The 14325-nt window shown below is 43.0% G+C and overlaps 1 protein-coding gene across 1 annotated transcript in view; it reads left to right on the top strand.

The window, feature by feature from the left end:
* The first annotated feature begins 624 nt into the window (after positions 1-624).
* The window catches only part of IQSEC3 (IQ motif and Sec7 domain ArfGEF 3), a 58186-nt gene continuing 44485 nt past the window's right edge, over positions 625-14325 (top strand). The window contains exons 1-2 of the mRNA XM_069094368.1: positions 625-1729; positions 7108-7269. Of these exons, the coding sequence (XP_068950469.1) occupies positions 627-1729; positions 7108-7269 (1265 nt within the window). The 5' untranslated portion in view covers positions 625-626. The remainder of the gene's footprint in view (positions 1730-7107; positions 7270-14325) is intronic.

Below are 14325 nucleotides of genomic sequence, written 5' to 3'. Positions count from 1 at the left end.
CTTGTTTCCTTTGGATTCCAAAGGAACTCTTTTGAAGAATAACTCTTACCTTTCCTTTTAAGGGTCCTCTAGAACCCAAAGGACCTCTCCCCAGGGATAACTCTTAGCTTTCCCTTTGAATAATTCTTAGCTTTCTCAGAGAAACAAGATTTAGCCTGGATTCTACTGCTCCAGAAGGCAATCAGTCACTTGCCAGGTGGTCAGTGAGGGACCCAGCAATTTCCAAGATGGGGCCAATAAACATGGACAGCAACAATTGCTCAAAGCCTAAGAAGGTTCTGTTCCTTCCTATCTGCTATCTGGAGCTTCCCACCCCCAGTTGACATCATGAAGGACATACCAACCCTTAGAATCTGTACCCCAATGGGTTCTACCACTCCAGGAACTCTGCCTACTGTCAAAGCATCATGGGCATTTGTTTTTCCTACTGGACAGAGGTTGTTAGATTTGCTCCCTGAAAGTCCTAGTTGGCATTGCCTGACATTGTCAAAGTTCAGGCAAGACATTTCACCCCAATGTTGATTTCTCGATGCAGCTAGCTAGCCAGCTTCAGGGGGTAGATGCTTCTCTGGGTCCCCACATCCTAAACCACTTTCTTTTTCCTTTGTGTTGTGTTGCAGATTGAAATGCTAGAACACAAATACGGAGGCCACATGGTGTCCCGGCGAGCAGCTTGCACCATTCAGACCGCCTTCCGCCAATATCAGCTTAGCAAGAATTTCGAGAAGATCCGCAACTCCCTGCTTGAGAGCCGACTCCCTCGGCGTATCTCCCTGCGCAAGGTGCGGGTCCCCAATCCAGAGACCTTTGCAGCAGAGAAGGCTCTGATGGAGGGCTACGGGCTGATGGGGCTGCCCCTGGTCCGCTCTCCGTCTCTGCCAGCCACCATCACAGGCACCCTCACAGAGCTTGAAGACTCCTTCACGGAGCAAGTCCAATCGCTGGCTAAGTCCATAGACGATGCTCTCAGCACCTGGAGCCTCAAGACTATGTGTTCCCTCCAGGAAGGGGGCTCCTACGAGATCCATGAGACCTTCCATGCTGGAGGGATGGGACCCCCAGGGCTGGAGACAGAACTGAAGGAGCAGGAGGAAGCTGCAGAAACGAGCCTGGAGGAGGAGGAAGAGGGCAGTGGGTCCGGGGCTGGGCTGCCCAAAAGCAGAAGTACCCTCATGATGGCTTTCCGGGATGTCACAGTGCAGATTGCCAGCAAGAACATCTCCGTCTCCTCCTCTACAGCTGTTTCTGTGGCCAACTGCCTGGGAGGGCAAGAGACTCAGGTTGGACTTGTCCCAGCCGCAGGCAGAGGGGAGGCAGAGGAGGCAGGGGGAGCCGAGGCTTTGACCCCCCCTGTTGTGACTGCATCTGCTTCAACCACTGCGCATGCATGGACCGAAGTTGGGGCTGTCGGGGACGTGAATACAAATGGGCAAGAGGCTGAGGGGGCAATGGGTGAGGAAGAGGAGGAAGAAGAGGAAGTAGGGGGGTCAAGCAAAGGGGGTGAGATGGAGACTGGGGACAACTCAGAGCAACTGAGCAGCAGCAGCACCTCCACCAAATCTGCCAAGTCAAGCTCGGAGGTGTCAGCCTCCAAGGAGGCCCTCCAGGCTATGATACTGAGCCTGCCCCGGTACCACTGCGAGAACCCAGCCAGCTGCAAATCCCCCACGCTCTCTACCGACACCCTTCGAAAGCGGCTCTACCGCATCGGCCTCAACCTCTTCAACATGTGAGTCGTGGGGACCTCTCTCCCCTTCCCTGTCCCTTTGCCAGACCCTGCCTGTCCCCTGGACTTCCCTTCCTCAGCTTAGACTGGGGCAGCTGCAGTAGATAGGAGCTGGGGTGAGGAGTATAGGTTACAGTCAGGAAGAAAGATGATATGGGGAAAGAAAGCAAGGTATAGTGGAAAGGACACTGGGCTAGAAATCAAAAGACCTGAGTTCCAGTTCTGACACAGGTAAATTGTGTGACTATGGATCAGTCCTTTCACTTATATGGGCCTCTGTTTCCTCATGATACTACAGCTCCCTCCAGCTTTAGAAGATCATAATTGTATGTTATATACATACTATATATAATATATAATTTTGTCTGAGGTTAAATTATATATATAACATATATATATATCCTCCCCAAGAGGGAGGACTAGGAAGATGAGATAGTAGAGGAAGAGAGATAGAAGTCCTAAAAAAGATGGGAAAAAAGGGGTGAAGATGATTACAGAGGACTAACAATGAAGCTTACTACTCACCTTCAGATAGAGGTATGATACATCCAAGTTGCAGGGAAAAAAATTTGTAAACAAATTTTATTGAATTTATTTTGCTTGATTCCACAGATCAGTTACAAGGGTTTTGATTTTCTTTTTTTCTCAATGCAGGGGAGGGGAGTTGGGAAAGAGCTAGGGGTAAGTTTGACAAAAACAAAAAAGAAAGAAAAGAGGATTGTGGAAACATTTTTTTTGTTGGCTTTTTTTTTGGGAGGGCAATTGGGGTTAAGTGACTTGCCCAAGGTCACACGGCTAGTTTTTATGTTAAGTGTCTGAGGCCGGATTTGAACTCAAGTCCTCCTGACTCCAGGGCCAGTGCTCTATTCACAGTGCCACCTAGCTGCCCCTGGAAACATATTTTTAAATGTATAGAAGAAAAAAGAAGGAAGGCCTAGGAATCACAGACAAGTCGGATAGTTTTGAAAGTAACATGCTGAATTTTGATATATATTTTAAAGAAAAAACACCTTACATAATAGATTCATAGTTTCCTGTATAAACCTTTCTTTCTGCTCTATCATGTATATGGAAATACTTTTATCTGGCGGCTGCTAAGTTCTGAATTTTTTAAATGGGGGAGTGGTAAAAGAGAGAGAAGAGAGGTAAGAGATTTGTCATAGAGAGCAGAGAGACAAAGGATGAGTGAGATGATGTGCAGGGGACATGTGTTGGTGAGAAGAAATACAAGGGCAAGGGAGTGAGAAATGGACTAAGTGGGGGTGAGGAAAGGGAAGAACACAAAGGGAGGAGAAAAGGAATTTAGCGGGGGGAAGTAGGGGAACAAATGTGCACAAATCTATTACATAGCCAGGAACATGCTAGAATGGACTGTTGCCATATGCATACATTTAGGAAAAAAAAAACATGAAGCCAGAAAGCATCCCTTTTTTTCTTTTTTGAGGGGGGAAGGCAGGGCAATTGGGGTTGAGTGACTTGCCCAAGGTTGCACAGCTAGGAAGTGTTAAGTGTCTGAGGTTGTATTTGAACTCAGGTTCTCCTGACTCCAGGGCTGGTGCTCTACTCACTGTGCCACCTAGCCACCCCAAAAGCATCACTTTCAAAAAGGTAGTAAATCACTTGACCTTCCATTGTCAGGCATGACAAATGTGTTGGTTTGTTTTCATTCTTTGTTATAAGAGAGAGTTGTTTGGAGTAGAAGGGAGTGGGCAGAGAAAGAGAATGGGACTTATGAAGTGATAGCAATGTTTAGTTTTGTTTTTTAAAAAGCATCCATAAAAAGTGGAACTGGAACTCAGAGCACCACTGTGTACAAGCACCATGCTAAGCCCTGGGGATATAAACAAAGACTGCCCTCTAGGAACTTACTTTCTAATGGGGGTAAAATAGCATGAAAATGAGTCTTAAAGAAAACTGGGCGGCAGAGGTAAAGAAGGGGTGCATTCCAGGATAACTTGTGTATGCCAAGGGACAGAGGGGAGGTGGAAGACCGGGTGGGAGGACTAGCAAACAGACCAATTTGGGTGGATCATAGAAGAAAACATAGCAAAGGACCAGATCGTGAGGGGTTTTAAATGCCCAAGAGAGGATTTTATATTTTGTCCTGGAAGTCATAGTGAGTCCCTGGAGTTTATTGAGGAAGTCAGACCATTCCTCATTTGACAAGATATTTTGCTTGTCCTTCTCTTTAAAAACACCAAAAGCCTTACCCTCTCTTCATTTAAACATAAACCTCTGTGGCGAGATATCTCCTTCTCTTCTACCTACCCTGTGATCATCCTGGGCCCCGTCTCACACACATTTCTCTTCTCTCTGCTCTCATGCACAGAATGATAGAAACCTGATTTTGAACTTCTTTCTAACCGGACCTCAGTTTCCTTATCGTCTATATGAAGGGATTGAAGTAGGTCTTAAGGGGATAAATGGCAAAAGTCATAGTAGCCAAGTAGATGACTATTTTCCTCCTCTTTCCCTATCTTCCCTGCTGGGCTACCTTCTCTCTCTTCCAAACTACCGTCTATCCCAGTTCCCCCTTATTGATACAAGGCCTAGGAGTAGCTGAGGTGATAACTGCCTGTTGAGATATAGGAGCAGGAGAGATAAAAGCTGGGAGAAGAGGAAGGGACTGGTCAGAAGTGCTGAGGAAAAAGGACAATCATTGTAGAAACCTACTCAATTTCTGGAATGTTACACAAGTTATCTGGTCGCTTTGTGGGAAGAGAGACAAGGAGATGACCCATACATTTTTCCATTTATGTTTCCAAATGAGAATACTGAAGTCCAGAAAGGGTAACAGAGATTGGTTTCAAGGGGGCAAGAGGAGGTAACCCCATCCTTAGCTCTTTCCCTATTCCGTTCCTTCACATTGTTACATTTTGTAACAAATATGTATAGTCAAGCAAAACAAATTCGCGATCTGACCCTGTCTGAAAATATATCTCATTTTGCAATTTGAGCCCATCATCTCCGTATCTGGAGGTGGGTAGCATGGATAACACTGGGATTCCAACTCAAGAAGCCTCATGCCTGGCCCTAGCCTGGCAGCTTGACTTCATTGCCCCTCTATTCCCACTCATATATGGCCTTATGGTTTGGCTGAAAGGGAAATGGGAGCGGGGATGGTGATTGAGGAGTTGGGTGGGAAAGGGAGGCGAGGTATAGGAAAGTAAGTTTTCTCAGAGATAGTAAAGGAAGAGGAAGAAGCTGGTAATAGTCAGAGAGGATAGCGATAATGGGGAGTTCTGAATATTGCAGGAAGGTTTATAGTAACCAGACGGAGACCCTGGCTGTGAATGGGGGAGGATTGCAGGGGTCACTAGGGCCAGAAGAATTATACCCTAGAGTACTAAAAGAACTGGCAGGGGCAGCCAGGTGGCACAGCGAGTAAGAGCACCGGCTCCAGTGTCGGGATGTCCTGGGGATCAAATCCGGGCTCAGACACTCAGCACCCACCCAGAAACACCTGGCCGTGCAACCTTGAGCAAGTTACTTAACCCCAATTGCTTAGGGGCGGCCAGGTGGCTCAGCGAGTAAGAGCACCGGCTCCAGTGTCGGGATGTCCTGGGGATCGAATCCCGGGCTCAGACACTCAGCACCCACCCAGAAACACCTGGCCGTGTAACCTTGAGCAAGTTACTTAACCCCAATTGCTTAGGGGCGGCCAGGTGGCTCAGTGAGTAAGAGCACCAGCCCCAGTGTTGGGATGACCTGGGGATCGAATCCGGGCTCAGACACTCAGCACCCACCCAGAAACACCTGGCCGTGTAACCGTGAGCAAGTTACTTAACCCCAATTGCTTAAAAAAAAAAAAAAAAAGAACTGGCAGATGGGATTACTGAGCTGGGATCATTGCTGTTAGTGATCTTTAAAGGATTGGAAAACAGGAGAGGTGCCACTACAGAAGGGCAAATGTTAACTCATTTTTATAAAGGGGAGGTGGAGTTAAGCAAGTAGAGTCTGTAAATTACAAGCTAATGAGCTTAATTTTAATTCTCTACAAAATTCTCAAAGGTTCTTCTTCTTCTTTTTTTTTTGCTTTTTGGAGGGCAATTGGGGTTAAGTAACTTGCCCAAAGTTACACCACTAGTTTTTTTTGTGTGTGTGGGTGTTAAGTGTCTGAGGCTGGAACCGAACTCAGGTCCTCCTGATTCCAGTGCTGGCGCTTTACTCACTGCACCACCTAGCCACCCTCAAAGGTATTCTTTAAGGGATATTAGGCAACATCTATAAAAAGAGATGGTGATCACAAAGCATAACTTCATCAATCACCATGCATTTATTAATCACTAACTGTACACAGGGTACCTTATTAATTACTGCCATGCTAAATCCTGCTGCACTAACCTCATCTCTTTTTTTAGACAGGGTTGCTTAGACTTGTTCCTTTCCAACTCTTAAATTCTGTGATTCTGAGTAGATTCGGGAAATACTAGGGAAATTACCTTGATTTTAGTAAAACTTTTGAAGTATTCTCTGATGCTATTTTTTTGTGGACAAGATGGAGAAATAAGGGCAGGAGTGTGCTGGAGCCAGCCGGAAGCAGCTTTTAAGAGCTGACTGTTAAAGTTTCCGTTTGAGAATTTACATCTTGGAAATTGGCAAATGCTACTACATATTAGGGCTTGGTTTATTGTATTATAGATTGCCTAGACTTTAAAAAGTAATGGAGAAAATGTTAACAATGTAGATTAAACTTAAAAGTATGTCAGGAGTACTTTTTCCCCGTGGAGAGCTGGTTATTAAACGTTTACTAGCATATTCCTGGCCAGACAATAGAATAGGTTCCATTAGAAGAAGGTCCCTGGTCCCTAGGGACCTGTTTTTGACATTGTACTATTTAATATTAGTTACTTGACTAAAGTCAGTACTTTAATAGCAAGATTTGTAGGTGACATGAAGCTAAAATGAATAATTAATACATCAAATATCCATCAGGTTCCAAAAATAACTTTACAGATTAGAACATTGGGTCAAATCAACAATATCAAGTTTAATGGGGATAAATATATAAATTTATATAAAAATATAAAGTCTGATACTTGGGTACAAAATATAAATTTCACAAGCACAAGTTGGGGGAGGTATAGCTAAATAGCAATTGGTTTGAAGAGATATGTGGAGGGTCTTTTGTACAGTAACTCCAATATGTGCACAAGCAATAGTGTGTTAGTGGCAGTCGCAAAAGCTAATGTGATCATGGGCAAGAGAGATTGGGAGTAGAGGAGATTCTTGTTTAGATAGGAGTTGGACAAAATGTCCTCTGAGATCTTTTCTGTTTTCAGATAAGAGAGAGCTTATTGGATTTATAAAGGACTGAAGACAGGTAGAGGAGTGGTAACACTCTAGCTTACTGTTCCCGTGATCCCCTTCTCTATTTCCAGAAACCCAGACAAGGGCATCCAGTTCCTGATCTCCCGAGGCTTCATCCCAGACACTCCCATTGGTGTGGCTCATTTCCTGCTGCAGCGAAAGGGCCTTAGCAGACAAATGATTGGAGAGTTCCTGGGAAACAGCAAGAAGCAGTTCAACCGGGATGTTTTGGAGTAAGTGACTCTACCCCTCTTTAGGAAACTCAGAATCTCTGTTGCTGCCCTCCTCAGTCAGCTCCTTCTCTTTATTCCTTTCCTCTCTCTGTTTTTTCTGCCCTCCTTTTCCACAGATTGATAGAGTGGAAACGGTAGGGAATTTGGAGTCAAAGTATCGTTCTGTAATTCTAGTTTTGCTATTTAAGACCTGCGTGGCCTTGAGCAAGACACTGGGTCTCAGTTTCCTCATCTGTGATACAAGGAAGATGGATTAGATTCAGTTTATGATCCTGTGATCTTCATAAAATGGGTCAAACATGGATACCTCAGTAGTACTATGTCAAGGAAAGAAAACGCTAAAGGCAGACAATCCAGTACCTGAATCTTAGAGCCTTATTTTTTTTTTTTAACCTCCCAAAAGCCCAGTTCCTAGGATACCTAAACAGCCTTGGGCAACTCTGTCATTCAATTTCTTTTTGTGTAAAATGGAGAGAATAATAAATACTCTGCTCGACCAACCCCTAAGGATAAAATGATAGGATCATAGAGTTGGAGTTAGAGGCATCAAGGTTTTCACCTCTGACATGATACAGAAAAAAGGAGGCTGAATAATACAGTGGAAAGAGGTGGGAAAGCTGGCTTCACTCTATGTGCCATAGGCACTTCCATCTTTCTTGGTCTTTGTTTTCTTATCTGTAAAAAGCAAGTGGGTAAGATCGAAAGATATCCAAACTCCTTTGTAACTCTTGATCTTATGGGATATATGGGAAAAGACTTTGGAAAGAAAAAGGACTCTTACATTCCAAGGTTTCTTATAAACAGTTTTCAATTCTTCATGAGGAGATTCTTAATTCCCTGCCTTCGAGCTACCCTTCAGTTCACCATCAGTCAGTTTTGAGACAGAACATACAAACTGATTTTTATGGCAGCCAAAGCAAAGCATAATGGAGAAAAATGAAGACTAGATGACCTCTAAAGTCCTTTCCAGCTCCAATCCAATGGTGTTAAATCTTCCAACAACAAAGAGTGTCATAAAGTACATTCCAAAGTCAAATAAAAATAATAATAATAATAATGGAGGGTCCAATGCTCCCCTCTGGTGACCGACCATCAGAATGAATAATAGGATTTAGAACACTGTGATATTTATCAAACACACACTCTCCCTTTCTGGTGGAGTGCAGTGGAGGAAAGTTTGGAAGAATGGAGATGTTGTAAATATGCTTCTTAAAATCTAATCTTAGACAGTCCTACTAGAAGTCCATACTGACTCTAGAGAATTGTATCAACAATGTAATATTCACAATGCCTACAGGAACTATAAATATGCTGATATGGTTATTAATCACAAAATATACCAGGCTCTCTACATGGGGGACAAAGCTAGAACATTTATTCAAATACCAGAAAACTGAGTCCCAAAACCAGAAAGTCAAAGCCATCATAGTAACTATAGAGTTGACACACATAATTAATGTAGTAAATACCCACATTCTCAAGTCTTCAAAGCAAAACAGGCTACTTCAGGCAAAAATCCTCCTTTCCTCACTCATGGTGACTGCTCAGTGTCCATGTAGCTTACTCCCAGCAGCACCAGCCCCCCCACAGTTCCTGTCCCTGGCAGTCCTCAGCAGGAGTCCTTAGTCAAAATTCTGGCTGGCTCAAAAAAAAGGAGTTCACACCACCATGGCTGCCACTGCACTGTTGCTGCTGCTGCTGCTGCACGCTTCCAGTAACCAGCATGCAATCTAGCTTGGCTCTCTTCCTTTTGCCCCACCCCTTCCTGCTACATAAGCAAGTTCAAGGGGCATGGAAGATCTTCGATTCCCATTCCCACAATAAGAATCTGATGGTTATAGGAACCACTTCCCATAAGCTGAGGAGAGATGAGATATTAGCGGAAATCTCAAGGAAGGGAAAGGGTTAAACTAAGGAGAATAGGTTGAAGTTTGTGCATGGAGACCCTTCTCAGTTCTCCCAAATTATGTCTGGTCTTCACTCTTTTCTGGTTTTTTCATGAGCCACCTCTTTGCCATTCCTTCAGACTCTTTCTTCTCTAGGACACACTAGGTCTAGCCAGGACTATTTTTCTAATGGTCTTTGGAAGAATTCATACCTTTTATATTCTCATCATGCCCTACATGGTACATCTTTTTAGATTTCCATTTCTCTACCTGGCACCTATCTCTATTGAAACGCCCTGTGATGCTTTATCTATAAAGCACCAAGTGTCTTGAGGAGGACCAGACAGAGAAGTATCTTGTGTTTCTTTTTCTCTCTCCTTTTATTCCCTCCCATTAATTTCTTTTTTTCTTCAGTCCTTGACATTTATTGAAAGCTTTCAACTGTGTGGAGCTCTATAGAAAGTGCTATGGAAACATATAAAAAGGCATTAAATAATTACAGACTTGCTTCCCCTGCCCATTATTATCAAACTTCTTTTTCCTTCTTGTTCCTTTTTGTCTTCTTCCTTGCTTCTGTTTTTCTCTCCTTTCATTCTCCTGGGAGAGGGGGGGAACCCAGGAGAAATAGGTAATAAATAGTATCTTTCTTCAACCTTTGCTCCTTTCTTTCTCTCCCCTAATATGATATCTTTGTGACCTCTTAGTTGTTTCTGTCCCATCTACCTTTGCCTTGGACAGTTATTCCTCTATTCTCCTCATTTATTTATCTATTTAGCACGTTCCCACTCCCACCCTTCATGCCCCACTGTGTTCCTTAGGCTGTCTGTCTCTCTTAGGTTTGGGGTTTTTGTTTTTCGGTATATGTATTTTTCTTTTTTTTTTTTTTTTTAAATAAGATCCCAAGTGGCTCAGATCCCACTTTTCTAACGTGCCCATTACATACTGATTTGGTGTTTGGGAGAACACATGTTTTGGTTTTTAATGTTTTTTCCTCCAGCCTTAATCCTCCTGAGTAGCATAATGAAAACTAATTGCCTCCCTGGGAGGCTGTTTGTATGGACTAAAGACTCAGACAGGCTAACTCCACCTCAGCTGAAGTCTTCTGCTGGAGACGGTAAGCTGTTGCAGCAGCCATGGCAAGGGTCCAGCCAGAGAGTCAGAAAAGGTTGGGGTGGGGGTCAAATTCCTGCACCAGAGCCCCTCTTTAAGAATTCTCATACCTCAAGGAGGTAGAGCAGTGTCATGAGAAGAGTACTGGGTTTCAGGGAAACCCAGATACTTAGTAGAGCTTTGCTACATCACAGAATCAGAAGGTTATTCTCCCCCAATCCAGACCTGAGCAGGAATCTCCTGGAAACATCCCTGATGGAGAAATCTGGCCACTCCTTAACTCCATTATTCCAGTCATGCTCCATAGCCTTCTGGATATCTCTCCCTGGATAGCTTGTAAGCATCTCAAACCCAACATATACAAAATAGAATCATTATCTTTTCCCTCACCTGTCCTACCTCCAAATTTCCTGTTTCTGCTGAGGGCATCATCATCCTCCCAGTTGTCCAGGTTAATAATCCTTGACTCTTTCCTTTCCTCCATCCTTCATATTGTATCAGTTGCCAAAACTTGTCAGTTCTACCGCTACAGTATCTTCCACCAATCCCCTTTTCTCTCCTCACAAAGCCAATAAACCATATCAGAGTTCAGAACCTTATCTCCTTATATCAAGTTGTAGGCATTCACCAGTCATCTTAATTTTTGATTTGACTTTGATGACTGTTGTTGTTCAGTTGTTTTAGTCCTATCTGATTCTTTTGACCCCATTCGGGGTTTTCTTGGCAAAGAGATACTAGAGTGGCTTGCCATTTCCTTCTAAAACTCATTTTACAGATGAGGAAACTGAGGCAGAGTCAAGTGACTTGCCCACGGTCACACAGCTAGTAAGTGTCTGAGGCCAGATTTGAACTCAGGAAGATGAGTCTTCCTGACTCCAGGTCTGGCACTCTATCCACTGAGCCATCTACCTGCCCTCATATCCAAGCTACCTTAATACTTTCACAAGTAGCTTCCTAGCTCTCAGTTTCTGCATTCCCCAGTCTATCTTCCACATGACTGTCAGAATCGTCTTTCTAAAATATAGTTAAAACATGTTGTTCCCCTCCTCAAAAATCTTAAGTGCCTCTAGGATAAAATATAAACTACTCACTTTGGAGTTTAAGGCTCCCTCATTCTGGCTCTTGCCTACCTTTGTAGACTTACTTCATGCTATTTTCCCCTTGTAACCTCTCTGGTCCAGCCACACTGGATAAAAACATTGCATTTGGATCCAGAGGATCCTATATGACCTTGGGCAAATCACTCTGAACCTCAGTTTCCTTATCTGTAAAATAAAGGGTTTTGACTATAGAGGCTATAATGTTCCTTCTTCCTGAGACTCATCTTCTTCAGTTCAAATCTGGCCTAGCTTACTAGCTGTGTGTCCCTGGACAAGTCACTTAAACCTGTTGGCCTCAGTTTCCTCATCTACAAAATGAGCTGGAGAAGGAAATGGCAAACCACTCTAGAATCCTTGCCAAGAAAACCCCAAATGGGGAGATAAAGAGTTAGACACAACTAAAATGATTCGACAAGAAGGAATGTTTCTTCTGCCTTTAAATCTATGATCCTATGGTCTCAATTGCTGGCAAACTCACTTCTTCCCAAGACAGTTCACTCCACTAATAGATAAGTCTCTCTTCATGTCAAGATTAAGTCTTCCTTTCTATAGCTGCCACCTATTGTTTCTTGTTTTATCCTCTACAGTCAGGCAGAGCGGGTCTCATTCCTCTCGTACCTAACAGTTCTTCATACATTTTAAGACAATCATCATGTTCCTACTAAGCCTTCATTTCTTTAAACTAAATCTCCTTGTTTCCTTTAACTTGCCTTCGTATAACAGTGATTTTGAGTGTCCCCTTCTTGTTTACTCTCTTCTAGACTCTCTCCAGCTTGCCAAAGTCCTCCTATAAGGGCAGAGCTCAGAAGTGAATAAAATGCTTTTGATATGGCCAGACTAGCACATAATATAATAATTCCATGATCCTTCATTCTGGACTCTAGTTTTTCTTAATGCATTAGCTTTGGGGACTGCCATATTGCACTGTGGGTTCACATTGAGCCTGCAGTCCACTAAAACTCTGGGATCTTTCTTAGATGAATTCCTACATAGCTATGCATCCCCCACCCTGTACATGTACAGCTGTTTTTGTTTGTTTGCTTATCCCAAGTATAGGATTTTTCATCTCTCTAGATAAAATTACACCTTCTTAGATGTGGCTCATTCTATCCTGTTTAGATTTTCTGGATCCTGATTATCACCCAATGTGTTTGTGTCCTTTCTCACTTTGGGTCATACATAGATAATTTGATATGAAATGTCCATTATATCTTCATTTACATTGCTACCCTAATTGCTGAACAACAGATCCCAGAGATACTCCATTAGTGACTCCAAGTTAACATCAAATGTTTAATGACTAAACTTTTAAGGTGGCTAGGTGGCACAGTGAATAGAGTACTGGCCCTGGAGTCAGGAGGACCTGAGTTCAAATCCAGCCTCAGACACTTAACACTAGCCATGTGACCTTGGGCAAGTCACTTAACCCCAATAGTTAGAATAGAAATAGAATAGAATAGAAAGCCTTCCCCCCTTCAAAAAAAAAAAGCTAAACTTTGGGCCTAGTTTGTCAGCCAGCTGAATTTACAGCCATCTAAACCAGAGGTGTCAAACACCTCACCCCCACCCCAAGACCACATGCGGTCCACAATGCTCTAGAATGCTACTGGAACCAGATTAGAATGTAATTGGGAAATATTTAACAAAATAAATAAAAATATAATAAAACATAGTCAACACCTCATTTAAAAAACCAAGTCAATGTGCAGCCTGAAGGGATTCTTATATACAGATTAGTGGCCACTGTTTCTATTTGAATTCGACTCCATAGCTCTCCATCTTGTACACAAAGATAACTCAAGATAATTTGTCAAATGCTTTGCAAAGTATATATAAAGTATATTTTCAGCTATGTCCTTCTAAACTATGTATATATGTGCATACACACACCCACACAGATAGCGAAACTCTTATACATCATTTATATCCTCAACTATATCCTTCATTTGCTAGTCTAGAGACACTGGCAAAATAGGAAGTGGGATCTGTTTAGCATGGCCTGTTTTTAATGAAGCCATGATAACACCACATCTGTTTCTGGATGTCCACAACCATTCTTCTAATCTACATCTAAGAATTTTGCCAGGAATTGAAATCATGTCTTGGCTTATAGTCTGCAGATTTTTTCCATTTTTGAAAATTGTGACAGCGCTTGACAGTCTCCAGTCCTGTAGCTGTGCCTCTTTCAAAGATCAGTGACAGCAGCTAAGCAATCGCATCTTCCAGTGACAATGGCCATTTTACATTTGAGTTTCCTCATCTGTAAAATGAGAGGGTTGCAGTAAATGATTTCTAAGTTTCTTTCTGACTCCGAGAATCTATGACTTATTCATTCACTTAAATGTACAGTAGTGCTTCTCCCCAACCCCAGAGAGTATTTGGGGAGCACTATGCATGTATATTTGGACTAGGCCAGGGATATCAAGTATGTTCACACCTTGTTACCCTGCCAGGAAACACTTCTGGGGCTAGTCATCACATTCAAACCTGTTGCATTTTAAGAGTAAGGTGACTGTGACATAAGTATCAAGCAAGGAGGGAGAAGGACCCAGTGGGGTGGATGGTGATGAAAGCCTTCCGAAATTGGTAATGACCCTGTGCTCCTCAGAGGTCATACAACACTTTCTCTAGCACTCTCTAATGTACATGGTATTGTGGATAGATCACTACACTTGGAGTCCAGAGGTTCTTGGTTTAAATCCCTCCTCAAACACTTATTAGCTCTGTGAACTTCAGACAAGTCATTTAATTTCTGCCTGCCTCAGTTTCCTCAACTGTGAAATGAGGTTGGATTTAATGACCTCTAAGTTCCCTTCTAATGCTAGATCTTCGATGCTATTATTGTATACCGTGTTTCCCCGATAATAAGACCTATCCTGAAAATAAGCCCTCCCCTTACTGTGTAAGATTCCCCTAAAATAAGCCCTCCCCCGAAAATAAGCCCTATTGAGATTGCTACT

The sequence above is a fragment of the Petaurus breviceps genome, unplaced genomic scaffold (assembly GCF_028583685.1).
Source record: "Petaurus breviceps papuanus isolate PSGF00001 unplaced genomic scaffold, PetGlider_PUasm1.0 216, whole genome shotgun sequence".
Classification (NCBI taxonomy): Eukaryota; Metazoa; Chordata; class Mammalia; order Diprotodontia; family Petauridae; genus Petaurus; species Petaurus breviceps.
Note: the sequence above shows the minus strand (reverse complement) of the source record. Positions and strands in the feature narration are given on the sequence as shown.